Source organism: Ostrinia furnacalis, unplaced genomic scaffold, assembly GCF_004193835.3.
Source record: "Ostrinia furnacalis isolate ACB-3 unplaced genomic scaffold, ASM419383v2 OfSCF6210, whole genome shotgun sequence".
In the NCBI taxonomy this organism is placed as follows: Eukaryota; Metazoa; Arthropoda; class Insecta; order Lepidoptera; family Crambidae; genus Ostrinia; species Ostrinia furnacalis.
In genome coordinates, this window is record NW_021136449.1 from 35795 (window position 1) to 49904 (window position 14110).

Sequence of the window (14110 nt, forward strand, 5' to 3'; positions counted from 1 at the left end):
TCATCATCATCAATGGGTAGAGCGTTTTATAAACTTAATTTAATAAGTCAGAGTGGCAGTAAAATACAATTATTGTAATCATAAAAACATTGAAATGCATCTTAATTAAATACATTATTATAGGGTAATTTTAAAGTAATCTAAAAATACTGAACTGATTTAAAAGTCTTAGGCTCAGCTTCACCATCTGATTTATACCGTAAAAATGACAAGAACTGGTAATTTTTGTATGGACTTTGACCTATTTTTTGACATTTGTTAAAGTAAGATGGTGCAACTCAGCCTTATTTAATTTGGAAAGTCAGTAAGGAATTTTTGTCCTGGGAATATTATCTACTCAGGAAGTCCGAAATGTTTGTATGACAGCAGAGCCAAGGTCAAAATATATTTTTTAAAATTCACTCTGCCTGGTTTGTTCATTCAATATTTATTTATGGGTATGACATAATTCAACAGAAAATGTGTTTCTAAAATAATACATTGTGGATCATTTGCACAGGTGTGCGAAATACGTCGTTTCACTGCGCCATTTTGAAGTAATCACGTAAATGTAATCATCCTGCCAAAATGTAATCAATAATTTAATTTCAGTATAATACATTTTTTCACTTGTTTGTCAATTTAAACAGGTGTGCCCATACCTGCTTAGGATGAGATGCTAGCTTTAAATAATAACAGTTAACAGTAGATCCAGCAGGCCCACTCCATGCTGGTTAACAGCTGGCTTTGCTGGCTAAAAACTCACAGCAGTAAAGTGCTAGAATACATTTAAGAATGTGGTCTGGAGCACAGAATCCTATGACCTATCACATCACATCACAAGAGCAAAAGCAGCTCCTTCATCAGTTTCTCCCCCAAAGCACCAATTGCCGTCATTGTCCCTTTATATTGTGTCATCATGACAATGTTCGTGATCCTTCTTATTCGTTACGCTCTTGGCAGAGCGGTCGTGGTCACGTTGAGGCGTTGTTCACATCGGTTGTAGAAGCGGATACAACTCTCCGCACGATCTCCCTCCATCTCTCTCTATTGGCAGACTGTCTGGTGCAGTCACATAAGCCGTCTCCCACTGCTGCTTTCACATGTTCGTGATGCGCTTACGAAAGTCGGCTCCGCGAACTCTGCGGTATATGGGCCTTCTTTCTCCACCTGTATTGTGGCATCATAAAACATGTGTCGATGACATCACTGCGTTATTCCCCGCTAGCAGGACGCTCATGAAAGTTTATGGTTTGAGTGACCCTGGTTACTGTGGGATGTTTACAAATAACAGCCTAATGAAAAAATTAAAACGACATTTTTGAGGCGTTTCTCTTTTGAACTTTTACAAAATTAATATCAGAACTGTGTAGCGATTAAAGGAGGATGTTTATACGCGAGTCTCATTAGTTTAATGCTTTTGGAACAAGCCAACCCAGAATTTTATCAATGAAAAATCCAGCAGTTACATTAAGCCTTGCCGACTGAGTCATGTTAGACGAGTATGGCGGCAGAAAGTCTGCCATTATTGATATACCAACGATAGAAAAAAAAGAGGCAAACACGAAACATACGCATGATTCTTAGTAAACCATAGTTTTACAGTTGTTCAACGCCACATTATTTAATTCCCTATTATCACAGCGGAGATAATAGCATCTACCTATTACGCCATTCACGTTGTGCGCCAGCTAAATAGATAGCAAAACTCGCGAAACTGGACGTAACGTAATAATCAGTCTTATCAATTAACATACCTCACTAAAGCCTTTGCTAAACAGAAAGCGAAACGAAGGATAAGCGATAACGTTGATACTTTGTTTGAGAGATCTTTTATTTGATAAAAAGTGTCTTCTCGTGGCTGTTTAAAATAATAAAGTCGGAAATCATTATAGGCCGCCCGTCTGGTCTTGATAAAAACAGAAATATCAACTAATGGCTGTATTATTATACTCGTAAGAGAATGATTACGCCGAGTGGCTATATGAAAGCAACTACTGCCGTCACGCACAGTGAACATCTACCTGGCTTCTGGGATATGGTGACTGGGATAAAATATGAGCTACTAAAACTAAAGAGAGGGTTAAGAAATTGTCATTATCCATCATCAATAGCAGATGTTTTTTCGATGTTGTCTTATACGTGACGTCTCACCAAGTCGACATGCTTTCCTTCCATTCAGGTAAATAATTAAATAGGTAATGTTATTCAAAAGGCTAGGTCAAAATTCGGCGTCTTGTGGCCTTGATCGTGCAACGCACTCAGAAGTCAGGTCTGATGAACCTTAGTTATGTCATCGGATATGATAGGATCAGTAGGCCATTACGGTATCTGAGAACAATGACGTGTCGTATTCGTATTATATGTCTCCAAATTTTTGAATTTGTAATACCACTTTCTGGTGAACATCAAGTTTCAAGTGTCCAACATCGTTCGCTTCTGATTGCTTGCTGTTTCCTCTTTGAGTAACATTTATAGACCCGTAGGAAAAATAAATTTCTCTCATGAGTACCTAATGTAAGATGTTTTTTAGCGAAAGCTCATTTGGCACCGATGGGCAACGATGAAAGCAAAACGTGAAGTCTTCCTATGTCTGTCCTCTTTTGGGGGCGGATGCGTCCATTCGTATCGCCAAAATAAATGGGTAAAAAATAGGAAATATCAGAAAAAGTCTTAATGAGAGACCTGGTAATTCAGGTTATTTATTTACAAGGGCAAAAAATAGGAAAACAGACTTTTTATTGGATTTTACTTTGACGATATCGATAATAAAGAAGCGCAGAGTTAAATTACTAATTTGAATAAACCCGACGGTTGTAACGTAAAACCATACTTGCATTGTGCCAATCCCCGAAGATCCAACAACGTCGGTTGCAAAATAATGCAAATAGCTTTTATTAGGGTCGTCACTCATTCATCGCGCTATTGTGCAGAATAACGTTTCTTCTTCAATTGGCCTTCCTTCCGAGCAATAGCCGGAGCGAGCTGAGCCGACAAAAAACGTATTCAAAATTTAAATGGAGGTATGTATGTACCTGAACAGGCGGTGTCTCGTGCGTCAGTGACGTAACGCAAGTAACCGAGGGCGTTCACAGTACGCATCGTTCAAGGCCAAGTTTGCCGAATTTCGGACTTATTATGTCTGTAACTCTGTATTTGTCAGTTCATCAACACAAATCTCGGAGATTTTGCCACAAATTGACTGACTGGCAGATTATTCAATATCCATTATTCATTCCATAGGCAAAAAGTGGATAAGTCCCTATAACATCTTAAAGGGTTACTAAGAACTAGGTTTTTCTTGCGACTAGTAATCCCTAAAAAGCTTTTTCTATAGTCAACTTTTGTCCAACCAAGCTGTTGACTCCAGGGTTTCCAGGTACACAGGGTTACAACGATATTGTCTTGAATTAACAGTAATTAGTTAAAGCCTTTTAAAATCACCGCAAACAAACCAGAAAAGTAGACTGCTGTTACATTTATTAAACTGTCGAAAACTTGAGATATTTCTAAAACGCTTTCATCATTGAACCAACTACATACACTTACCGCAGCAAAACATTCTCCTGCCTACGATGAGTCAACCATTTGAACGGCAGTTCATCGTGGTAAAGGAAATGCAGTAGCGAATAACAGCAAATGCCGGATTCTGACTCTTATGCTCCCAGATATTAAGCACAATGAGCAAGTTTTGTTGCGGACTCGTTAGTCTAGACAAAATCTAGTTCAAATATTTGCTACATGAGGCCGCTCTTCTTAAGTTTTCGTGATTTCCTTCACATTTGTTTTACTTTTTACTACCGCAAGGAGTAAAGGAAAATGTCCAAATGTTTTAAATTTTTCTATCGCTTAATTTTAAATAATCGATGAGACATGATGAGGGCAGAGTTTGTTTCGCAGTATTAATGCAATTAACTGTTTTACTATGTATGTTAATGAGGTTAAAAACTACGTCTCGTCTACATTCGTCTTAATGACTAATTGACTATCAGTCTTAATAAAACATTCCACTCTCATTTCACGGCACTTATTCAATTCGTTCTGATTAGCTGACTAATGTTTCCCGAACAAAAAATCTGGTTACGACTTTCATATCAGAACTCTGGATCCTACAACATACATGTAGTAATAATTTATCACCAAATCATTGATTTCTGATGAATCTGAATTTTAGTCTAGTCAACCAAAAGCTCGTATTAAAACACTTTGATTTGTTCCACCTTCAAGACCTAAATATCCATAGTATTGGGTAACGGTGTCGTTTTAAAGAATTTAAAAATAAATCAAAGTTTTTGTCGTGTCAATGAAAGCATGGCTGCCTGCGCCGGCGTCGCTTTTGAATCGAGGTCGCCCGCCGCGGCGGTCTAGACTCGCCTTTGTCGGCCTAGCTCTGACACGCCTGGCTAGCTGTGCCTGCGCACTTTGATAGGCGGACAACAATAAATATTCTAGGGCAGCTAAAATAGTGATATATTTTGCGAAGTCCGTCGCCAAAACAATAATGTTAACAGCATTGTTGCTTTTTAGGGTTCCGTAGCCAAAATGGCAAAAACGGAACCCTTATTGGAAGTTAAAATTGGTAAGATTTCTAGTTCCTGTGTGGTTAGGGTTCCGGGTGAAGCTAGCTTACACTTTTGGCCTGATTGGTACTTTCCATCAGGTGAAATGCAGACCAAGCAGCTTCACAGCTCTCAGCAAATAAAGCAGTTTCAGCAGAAAAAAATCTTTGGATTGCAATGGCTGATTTTCAAAAGAAGAAGATGATGTTGCATTGGATCTTAATCGAATATTGCAATTTGAAAAAATATCTCGAAACTGAAAACACTGCCATCCTTTCTGCAGTTGGTATACTCTTGAACTAGAAACCAATCTTAGATAGTGTTGACACAAAAAGTAGCAAAAGAAATACTCGACACAAAGAGTAACTGTTCAAAGTAAATACGAAACAAATCGATGTGGCTTTTCTATCAATACAGATAGGTTCACCATCTTTTTAAGCTTATTTCGTTCCTGGAGGAAAAGTATCAAATAAGATCAAAAACGCTTTCTATGATCCTGAAAGTCGTGCTGTCTAATTGAAATGAATAAATAATAATGTTTACTCAGTATGGCTCCATAAGGAAAAAAATATTCAGGAAAATTACCAAAAATGTTTCGTTTGTTCATCGATTTAGGTAAATAAATAACAAAATGCAAAAACTCCCCACTAAAATTGTTCACTTAACCCCAGACGTGAATACAACAATCGACAATGTTAGATTTTCTGTTTAGTTTTGAAAGTCAAACACCTAGCCTAGCGTTAAAATAAGTTCAGTCACAATCACCGCCTAATAGTTAAAAGTAGTCTCCATTTACCGGATACATCATGACAATCATGTCTCAGAACCTTTCGGGCAGACATTCCAATCAAAGTCAGCCACTTGGTCACCTTCGGCGCGGACCTTGAGGCTTTGCTCTTATTCGCGAGCACGTGCAGTGAAAGGCTGAGGTGACCGACCGGCCGCCGGCACGTGGGGCGACGCTTGAAGGCTCGGCAGGGCGGATTCTGCTGAAGTGGAAAAAGTTGCGATTGTCAGCCCCATTTGATTGTTCCCATTGTGTTAATTTTATTCGCGTGCACTCGTAGCGAAAGGAAGAGGTGACCGACCGGCCGCCGGCACGTAGGGCGACGCTTGAAGGCTCGACAGGGCGGCTGAAGTGGAAAATGTTGCGATTGTCAGCCTCATTTGATTGTTGCCATTGTGTGAACATTCGCGTGCACGTAGCGGAAGGCAGAGGTGACCGACCGGCTGACAATATGTGGGGCGATTGTGCACGAAGGCTCGACAGGGCGGCTGAAGTGGAAAATGTTGCGATTGTCAGCCTCATTTGATTATTGCCATTGTGTGAACTTTATTCGCGTGCACACGTAGGCAGCGAAAGGCAGATGTGACCGACCAGGTGGCTGACAATATGTAGGGCGATTGTGCACGAAGGCTCGACAGGGCGGATTCTGCCGAAGTGGGAAATGTTGCGAACTTGCGATTGTCTGCTCTATTTCATTGTTGTCAAGTGTCTCATTCGTTGTGTCAACTTGCGTCTTAATGTAGATTGATATAATCAAAGATGTAAAGCTTTATTGCTTAATTCGGTAGATTTGCCAGTATCGTATATAATATTCCACAAGTATCGTAAATTGTGGGCATTAATCTTACCAAAAGCCTTTGGAAGATTTCAGCTCCCACTAGCTACAAAATGTAATTTACTTTTCATGCCGGCACCGTGACGTTGCAAAATCTTATCTCTCTTCTATTTCACTTCCAGCAAAATAAATTGCACATAAATTATAGTTTCTCTGCCAGATTAAATCTGCCTAAAGCTTTAGCCGGTGAGAATGTTAATGGTGTTACTAAGTTGTACAGCGAATTCCGACTTGATTTGATTCCGTGAAGGCTGATTTTCTACAGGGTTCTCGCAGATTTTATGATTTACTGCTTACGTTACTTATCGCAAACTCTTATTTGTTTTGAGTTTAATAGAGTAATTAAAAGTATTAAAAGGTAATGATAGCTTTTAGAGATGATCATCTCATCACGGATGCGTGTAGATCCAAATGAGTATGGGTCCTTATGGCCATTTTATGCCTTTAGTCTTGCGTAAAGGATGTCATTGAAATCACACCCAGACTCAGTTCTAAGTAAAGTAGAAATAAATCTCAGAAATTGGATTATTATTTCAAAAACAGCTGACCAAAACATTCCCGTAGGCAGGCAGTAGTGACCTTTCACGATACGCCCGAGTTTGTCTATTTACGTTGCGATACGTTACGTGTACGATGCCAGAGATAACGTACGAGCCCGATGCGTGCCGACCGTAGCCGAGTAGCGTTATTGTTTATCTTATTAATTAAGCTTATAAAGCAAGATAAAGAATTACATCATCGCTACTAATGTGAGAGGAATTTGGTGCTATCGCTCCCAATATCGCTATGATTGACTAATCCATTATTTTGTTCTAAGAAATACGATTGTCGGATAGCATTTTGTTTATTTTACTGTCGAAAATAATCCATTTCAGGAAAATTTTTTGGGGGCAAGTCATTGTAATGGATCACAAATAATTTGCAGGTCGTGCACTGTGAATCTTTTAGTTTTATTAGAGGTTTATAATCGCTAAGAAGATTTCTTTATCTTGATATTTCGCTAGCAACACAGCTACGAGGAAAAACCAATAAACCGCAAGACCATCTCGTGCAACAAAGTAACATTCTCAATAATAAACGGTGCAGTAACGAGGAAATTTTCTCATTTTATTTGCTGGTCGCTGGCGCTTGCGTCGATCTACGTGCATCAGATTATATCGGACATTGTCACGATTCATAAACTGGTTAGGGGGCGTCCATAAATTACGTGAGACTTTTAGGGGGGGGAGGGGGTCAACGAAAACCTCACTAAATCTCACGTAGGGTTCCGTAGTTGTCTGTCGTTACCACAATATATTTCAGAAGTGCAAGCAATTACTTCATCTAAAGTCACTTTTCATATTTTCTTCTAAGGAATGTTTACTGGTTAAGAAATTTTATAATACACTAGCTTTCCGCCCGCGGCTTCGCCCGCGTGGAATTTTGTCTGTCACAGAAAAACTTTATCGCGCGCGTCCCTGTTTCAAAAACCGGGATAAAAACTATCCTATATTCTTTCCCGGGACTCAAACTATCTCTATGCCAAATTTCATCAAAATCGGTTGCGAGGTTTAAGCGGGAAAGCGTAACAGACAGACAGACAGACAGAGTTACTTTCGCATTTATAATATTAGTTGGGATGAGTCAAATGACTATTACTCTTAAAACTCTTCTAAACTAAGTAAATCTTAACCATTATAGTTTTCCTTGAAAAAAATCATCCCCACTTTACATGCAGGGGAGCTACCATAGAAAAAAAACATTTTTTTTTTCAAATTTTTATTTTACCGTTTTGTCGGCGTGATTAATATACATACCTTCACAAAATTACAGCTCCCCAGTGCCAATAGTTTCCAAGCGAAACCTCGGACAGACAGACAGATACAGACATATCGAAACTACATAAAAGGGTTCCTCGTCAGGACTACGGAACCCTAAAAAATGACATTACATACGTATGAAAATATTATAGATGACCCACGCTGAACTGTCCCGCCAAACTCAATGACAGGGGGGCGCTACCATCGTTCAACTATATGGTTTCCAACTAGGGATTGCAATCCGGTATCATTTTCAATCCGGCCGGATTTCACCGGATTGACGCTAATCCGGCCGGATCCGGACGGATCCGGCCGGATTGCAAAGTTACTTGATCTAGTATTTAGTGATTTTTAGTTTTGATAATAGCACATAAAAAGAAAAAGAAAATACGTATTTATGGAAAATAAAGTCACTTTTATTTATATTTTTCGGTATTAATTGTATTTTTTGGTAAGTAATTAACTACTATTTGTTTGTACTAATAAAATTATGAAAATTCTAAATAATAAAGTTAGTAATCAGTCTGAATCTCACTTATTGCTGTATGTAAGTATCAGAAAGTACTTAAGTAATAATACTATTAAACTCTTATTAAATAATCTACATAGACTTAAATCAACAAAAGTCTTTTAAATTTGTACGTATAAATTCAACTTCAGTTATTTTTAAGAAACAATCTGACTCCTAAGAAACAATAAAACAAGAAGCATTTATTTTTTGCAAAGGAAAATGCAATGTTGTGTCGCGGCACGTCTAGCGATCTGGCAAATGCGCGCGCGCTCACGTTCGCGTATTTTTTGCTTTACCGGATCCGCCACCGGATCCGGCGCCGACTCACCGGATCCGGTAGGTCCAAAAACACACCGGATCCGCCGGATTACCGGATCCGCCGGACCGGATTGCAATCCCTAGAGGCCTTATTCCAGTCTGAGCATTTAGCCCTATGGAGTTCATCATTCCTTTGGGTATTGCTTTGTGTATTGATTTGGTACGAACCCGGAAAGTGTGAAGACCTAAGGAGATCGAGAGTCTCCATCTCGGTGTTCGTAAATGAGTTATCTGGCTTCTTTAGTAGTCCAAGATAGTTGTTTGGGGTCTTAGCGAGGATTTTGTGAATTCTTGCTCCTTTATGAGTTTGTGTAATTTCTTCACAGAAGCGTCGCCAAGAGGCTCTTTTGGCTTTTCTGATTTGTTTGTTATATTCTGTTAGGGCCTTTCCGTACTTGTCCCAGTCACACGGTTTGGCACGGTTGAATATACGACGTGTGATGGCTCTGAGCTTTTCCAGCTTCTTGTTCCACCACATTGGTGATTTATTAGATTTTTGTTCTTTTTCGGGGCAGCTCCGTTCGTAGGCATTGATTATGCCATTATTGAGCATTTTGACCGCGGCATTAAGAGAGTCCGGTGTTTTGATGGTTTTGGGTAAATCCTTTAGATTCTCACTGAGCAGGGTTATATACATATCCCAGGATGTATCTTTTGGATTTCTTACTCTTGGGTATTGAGCTTCTGCCAGCCCTGAAATATCAAAACGTATATGTCTATGATCAGACATTGAGTTTTCGCTGCTGACGTGCCATTTTGTTATACATTTTGACACATTTTCTGTTGCGAAAGTTATATCTATTACTTCCTGTCTGGTTTTTGTTACGAATGTTGGCGTGTGGCCATTGTTCAGCACCTGTAGACAGTTAGATAGAAGAAAATCGGATAGTAACTCACCTCTCATGTTGGTATCCGAGCTTCCCCAGATGGTATGGTGGGCGTTAGCATCGCATCCCACTATCAGTTCCGACTTTTGTCTTCTAGAGTATTCCAGGACGTTAGTCAGTTCTTCAGTGGGATCTTGCTTATCTCCAGGAAGATATGCCGAGCAGAAGAGTACTTTGGACCTGTTCGGCCCTTTGACTTCTACGTACGCGGTGACAGTATCTTCGCTGCAAAGTTCTGGAACAGGTAAGAAGTTAGTATTTTTGTTAAACACGATACAAGCCCTAGGTTTGCGGCCTTTTTCGCATACGANAATTTCGATAATTCTTTTTTTTAAATGTTTGTGGAAGTCCAAGGATGGTTCTTACGGAAAAAAATATTAAGAAAATCTCTACACTAAGGCGGTACGAAGTTCGCCGGGTCAGCTAGTACGCAATATTTTTAATTTTTAGTTTTTTTTGTGTTCACGCATTTGAAGTCGGTTTTATTTTTTTTAAAAGTTATTAAGAAACAATCTGACTCCTAAGAAACAATAAAACAAGAAGCATTTATTTTTTGCAAAGGAAAATGCAATGTTGTGTCGCGGCACGTCTAGCGATCTGGCAAATGCGCGCGCGCTCACGTTCGCGTATTTTTTGCTTTACCGGATCCGCCACCGGATCCGGCGCCGACTCACCGGATCCGGTAGGTTCAAAAACACACCGGATCCGCCGGATTACCGGATCCGCCGGACCGGATTGCAATCCCTATTTCCAACATGGCAAAAATCTGAACCAGCGATCCGGTATTGACGGTGGCGCCCCACTGTCAATGTCATCGACAGGACAGTCCAGTATTTTGGAACTATATGTACCTACCTATTTGTAGTTAAAGTAACCAATAGTCAAATTTGACAGATGTCAAATGACAAGTGGTTAAATAACAGAAAAAAATGTTTTTATAACAATGTTTAACTTGACTTTTAGTACATTTTTAACTATTAGTTTACATTTTATTAATATTTAACCATTAGTAGCAAAATTTAACAATTAGTTATTTTAACTATGATGAATCAAAAAACTGGTCCTAGGTTGAATCAATTGCTTGTCTTACTAAACGATGGGAAGCTACAGAACCCTGCACTGCGCATGGCACGACACTGGGTTACTGATTTTTTCATATAAATCTAATAGAATAGACATTGCAAAATAGGCATTTTATTAAATATCACGTGAGATTAGGGGGGTGGGGGAGGGGGTCAGGCAAAATCTCACCAAATCTCACCAAGGGGGGCGGGGGGGTTTAAAAATGGCCAAAATTGTCTCACGTAATTTATGGACGCCCCCTTATACCCGAAACAAAATTCATGGCACTTGGAAGTTCGGAACCTTTCCATGGGTAAAAGATTTGTGAACATTAAAAAGATTATAAAAAAGTTAGATTACTGCCTCGGATAATCAACCCGACCATAATGATAACAAATTAGCGCGATGATACGCGACAGTATGTCCGCGAATAGTCCAAGCGAGTCCATCCAAGGATTGCATAATGCGTGCGCCGTAAACACTAGCAGGTGACGCGCAGCATGTCGACGTAAACTGTTGCCACCAAAAAATGTGTAGGCTTATTTCCGATTAGGAGTTTGCGCGTGACTCTAGCTAGAGGCACATTCCCTGCTTTGATCGCCTGATTTTGTCTTTCGAAATCTATTCAGACGTTATAAAGATACGAGTGTGTCAATAAGGGAAACAGATACCAATCCGTGATAATCATGGTGTCGATTATTTAGGTAGAATGTATTGTATGCTGTAAAAGGGTTGAAGAATCGAAATCTCCCCGGTTTGAAGACGACATCTCCAGTCGTAACTTTGAATGATTGTTATTTGAAGTTTGCAGTACATGTTGGTACTGCAAATATAGTTTTTATAGTGCCCTTGAGCCTCGAGTCAAGTTCAGATTGATTACATGAAGTCGGCACCTGCATAATCAAATCAACATTCTTCTTAAATGATCATTTAAGTTTCATGACTCTGGTATTTTGGACTCGCACAAGTAACAGACATTTAAGAATTAAAGTTAATTTAACGTGCTCACCTTTGTACACGACAATCACATCTACTGCATATTTTTTTTGTGACAGGAGGCAAACGAGTTGTAATAAATCATTACTATACAACAAAAATGAATAGTCTCATGTGCTGCCGACACGCTGTGTACACACGATAATGTGTACAAAATGATTCATGTATCATCATTTTACTTTTAGCTCCGTCATCTTCTTCATTCTGAATACTTGCCTATTTGCATCTTAGAACTTAGGTCATAGATTACTGCATTCTTTAACGATTATGTCATATGACGCCAGTAACACGATCGTATTGTCCGCAGGCTTCACGAGGAGATCGAGCACTTCTACATGTACATGTCGCCGACGGAGACCGAGCACCTGGTGCGGTCGACGGTGGTGAACCGCATCCGGAGCGCCATCCTGGCGCTGTGGCCGCAAGCGCGCGTCGAGGTGTTCGGCTCCTTCCGCACGGGGCTCTACCTGCCCACCAGCGACATCGACCTGGTGGTCATCGGTGAGTGCGGCCTCTGAGACCGCAGCCTGGTGTGGCATTCTGGCGCATTATTGCAACTACATACTAAGTTCTTTGTCCATCGATATCTTGAACGCGTAAGGTATTAATTTTCACGGTGAAACTTTTGCCAAAAGGCTCATTGCCTAAAAAACAAGGTTGATGGACTGGACGTAAGACTGAAACAGAAAAAAGAAATGCAATATGTAATATCTACCTAAATTAGATAAGCTAAAAATGGCAAAGTAAAATATAGCGCGGTGTGCGCCGCGAAATCAGATAAATATTAATCATTTCTGCTAAAAATATTTATTTATTTATTTATTTATTTATTTCCACACACATTATCACTATCTTTACAGGTACTTAAAAACCTAATGCGATAGCATAACTTAATCTAGGTAGGCTTAATAATAACTTAAAAAACTAACCATACAGTATCTATTTACATTTTATAACTAATAATACCCAAAGCCGTCCTTGTGAATTCACTCAGAGAACACGCAAACACGTCCACTTGTTCCGCTATCAAATTAATAGTGCGCAAGGCGCGCGTGAGCGGCGCCTCGGCCAGCAGGTTGGTCCGCGCGCGCGGGAGCGCCAGCAGCCGCGGCGCGCGCCGCCGCTCCGCGTACCGTAATATCTAGAGCATTGGCTTAGTTGGCTACTGTCTCACGCGGTCGTGGGTTCACTAATATTTTCAGCACCGTGCGTGTCGTGTTTTGCATAGATAAATGTATAATTTGACTTGTTTTTGACGAATTGTTTAGACCACGAATACTTTTAGACATTTTTTTTTAGAATAATGAAAATGAATAATTCACACGGGTAAAAATAGAGCTTCATCTAAATATTACTTTTAATCTTCGGTGAATAAGAACGCGGGAGTCTGTAATTAAACGTGTTTGAAGTGAGGGGGCTGGACTTGTTGATTTACTTCTACCGTGTGGATTGTAACTTTTAGTATCTGAAATGGTGTCAAATTTTATCTTTAACTTTCATAAAATATGTCATCCGGAACACGGAATCTTTAGTTTCTGGTAGATTCAATCCTACAATGTCATTATCAAATGGAAAGATAATACGTTATCAATTTGGGTGACCCATATCGATGTAGTGTAACTGTATTAAATCTTAATCCATGCGAACGGAACCCAGAACAAATACTAGTGTTAAAATATAATAAAGCATATAAATCAATCGGCCTGTAAACTTTTAATAACCTGATATCGCGTTCCAAATTGGCAGCCTAGTTTTGTATAAAATGTATCGATGCAAATCCATTTCATACGCCTTACGTATGTTGCTAAGCGTTTCAAAAATGTGGAATAAATAATGTATTTAACCACTTAATCGGAGATGAAATAAACATAAAATGCAAAAACTATTAATATTCCAACTACTAAGTTACCGAGATACCGGTTATACAAAAAAAAAATGCTTTAAATCGGTCCATATAATTTTTAAGTCAGTGTGTATAAGCGACATTTATCTTCAACTCATTACCATAAATTAATGAAATGACCCAAAAGGCCTTGAGTTGTAGAAACAAAAACAAAGCAATAACACTAAAATATCCTAGACAGGTCCCGGACTAAGTATAAAACCAGTCTGAAAGCATTTACAGCCTTTTTAGGGTCTCGGCAGAAATAAAAGGGAACTCTTTACTTTGCAGATGTCTGACAGGATTCAATCGGAAATAGAGGATTTGTTCCCGGGATCCCGGATATCGCCTCGTTCCTGTTTTAAAAACTTCACGATACTTATCTGAAAACTTAGCTTGTATTTATTTTAAGATAAGATATTAATTCGTTTTCTACTTGAAGACTATCAGTAACTCAGCAAAGATATGAAACTCGAAATGGCCTGTATTTTTAAT

The 14110-nt window shown here is 39.3% G+C and overlaps 1 protein-coding gene across 1 annotated transcript in view; it reads left to right on the top strand.

Annotated features, from left to right (window-relative positions):
* The window catches only part of LOC114362111 (terminal nucleotidyltransferase 4A), a 29016-nt gene that overhangs the window by 1863 nt on the left and 13043 nt on the right, over positions 1-14110 (top strand). Inside the window, exon 2 of the mRNA XM_028317379.1 lies at positions 12041-12234. Coding sequence (XP_028173180.1) covers positions 12041-12234 — 194 coding nt within the window. The remainder of the gene's footprint in view (positions 1-12040; positions 12235-14110) is intronic.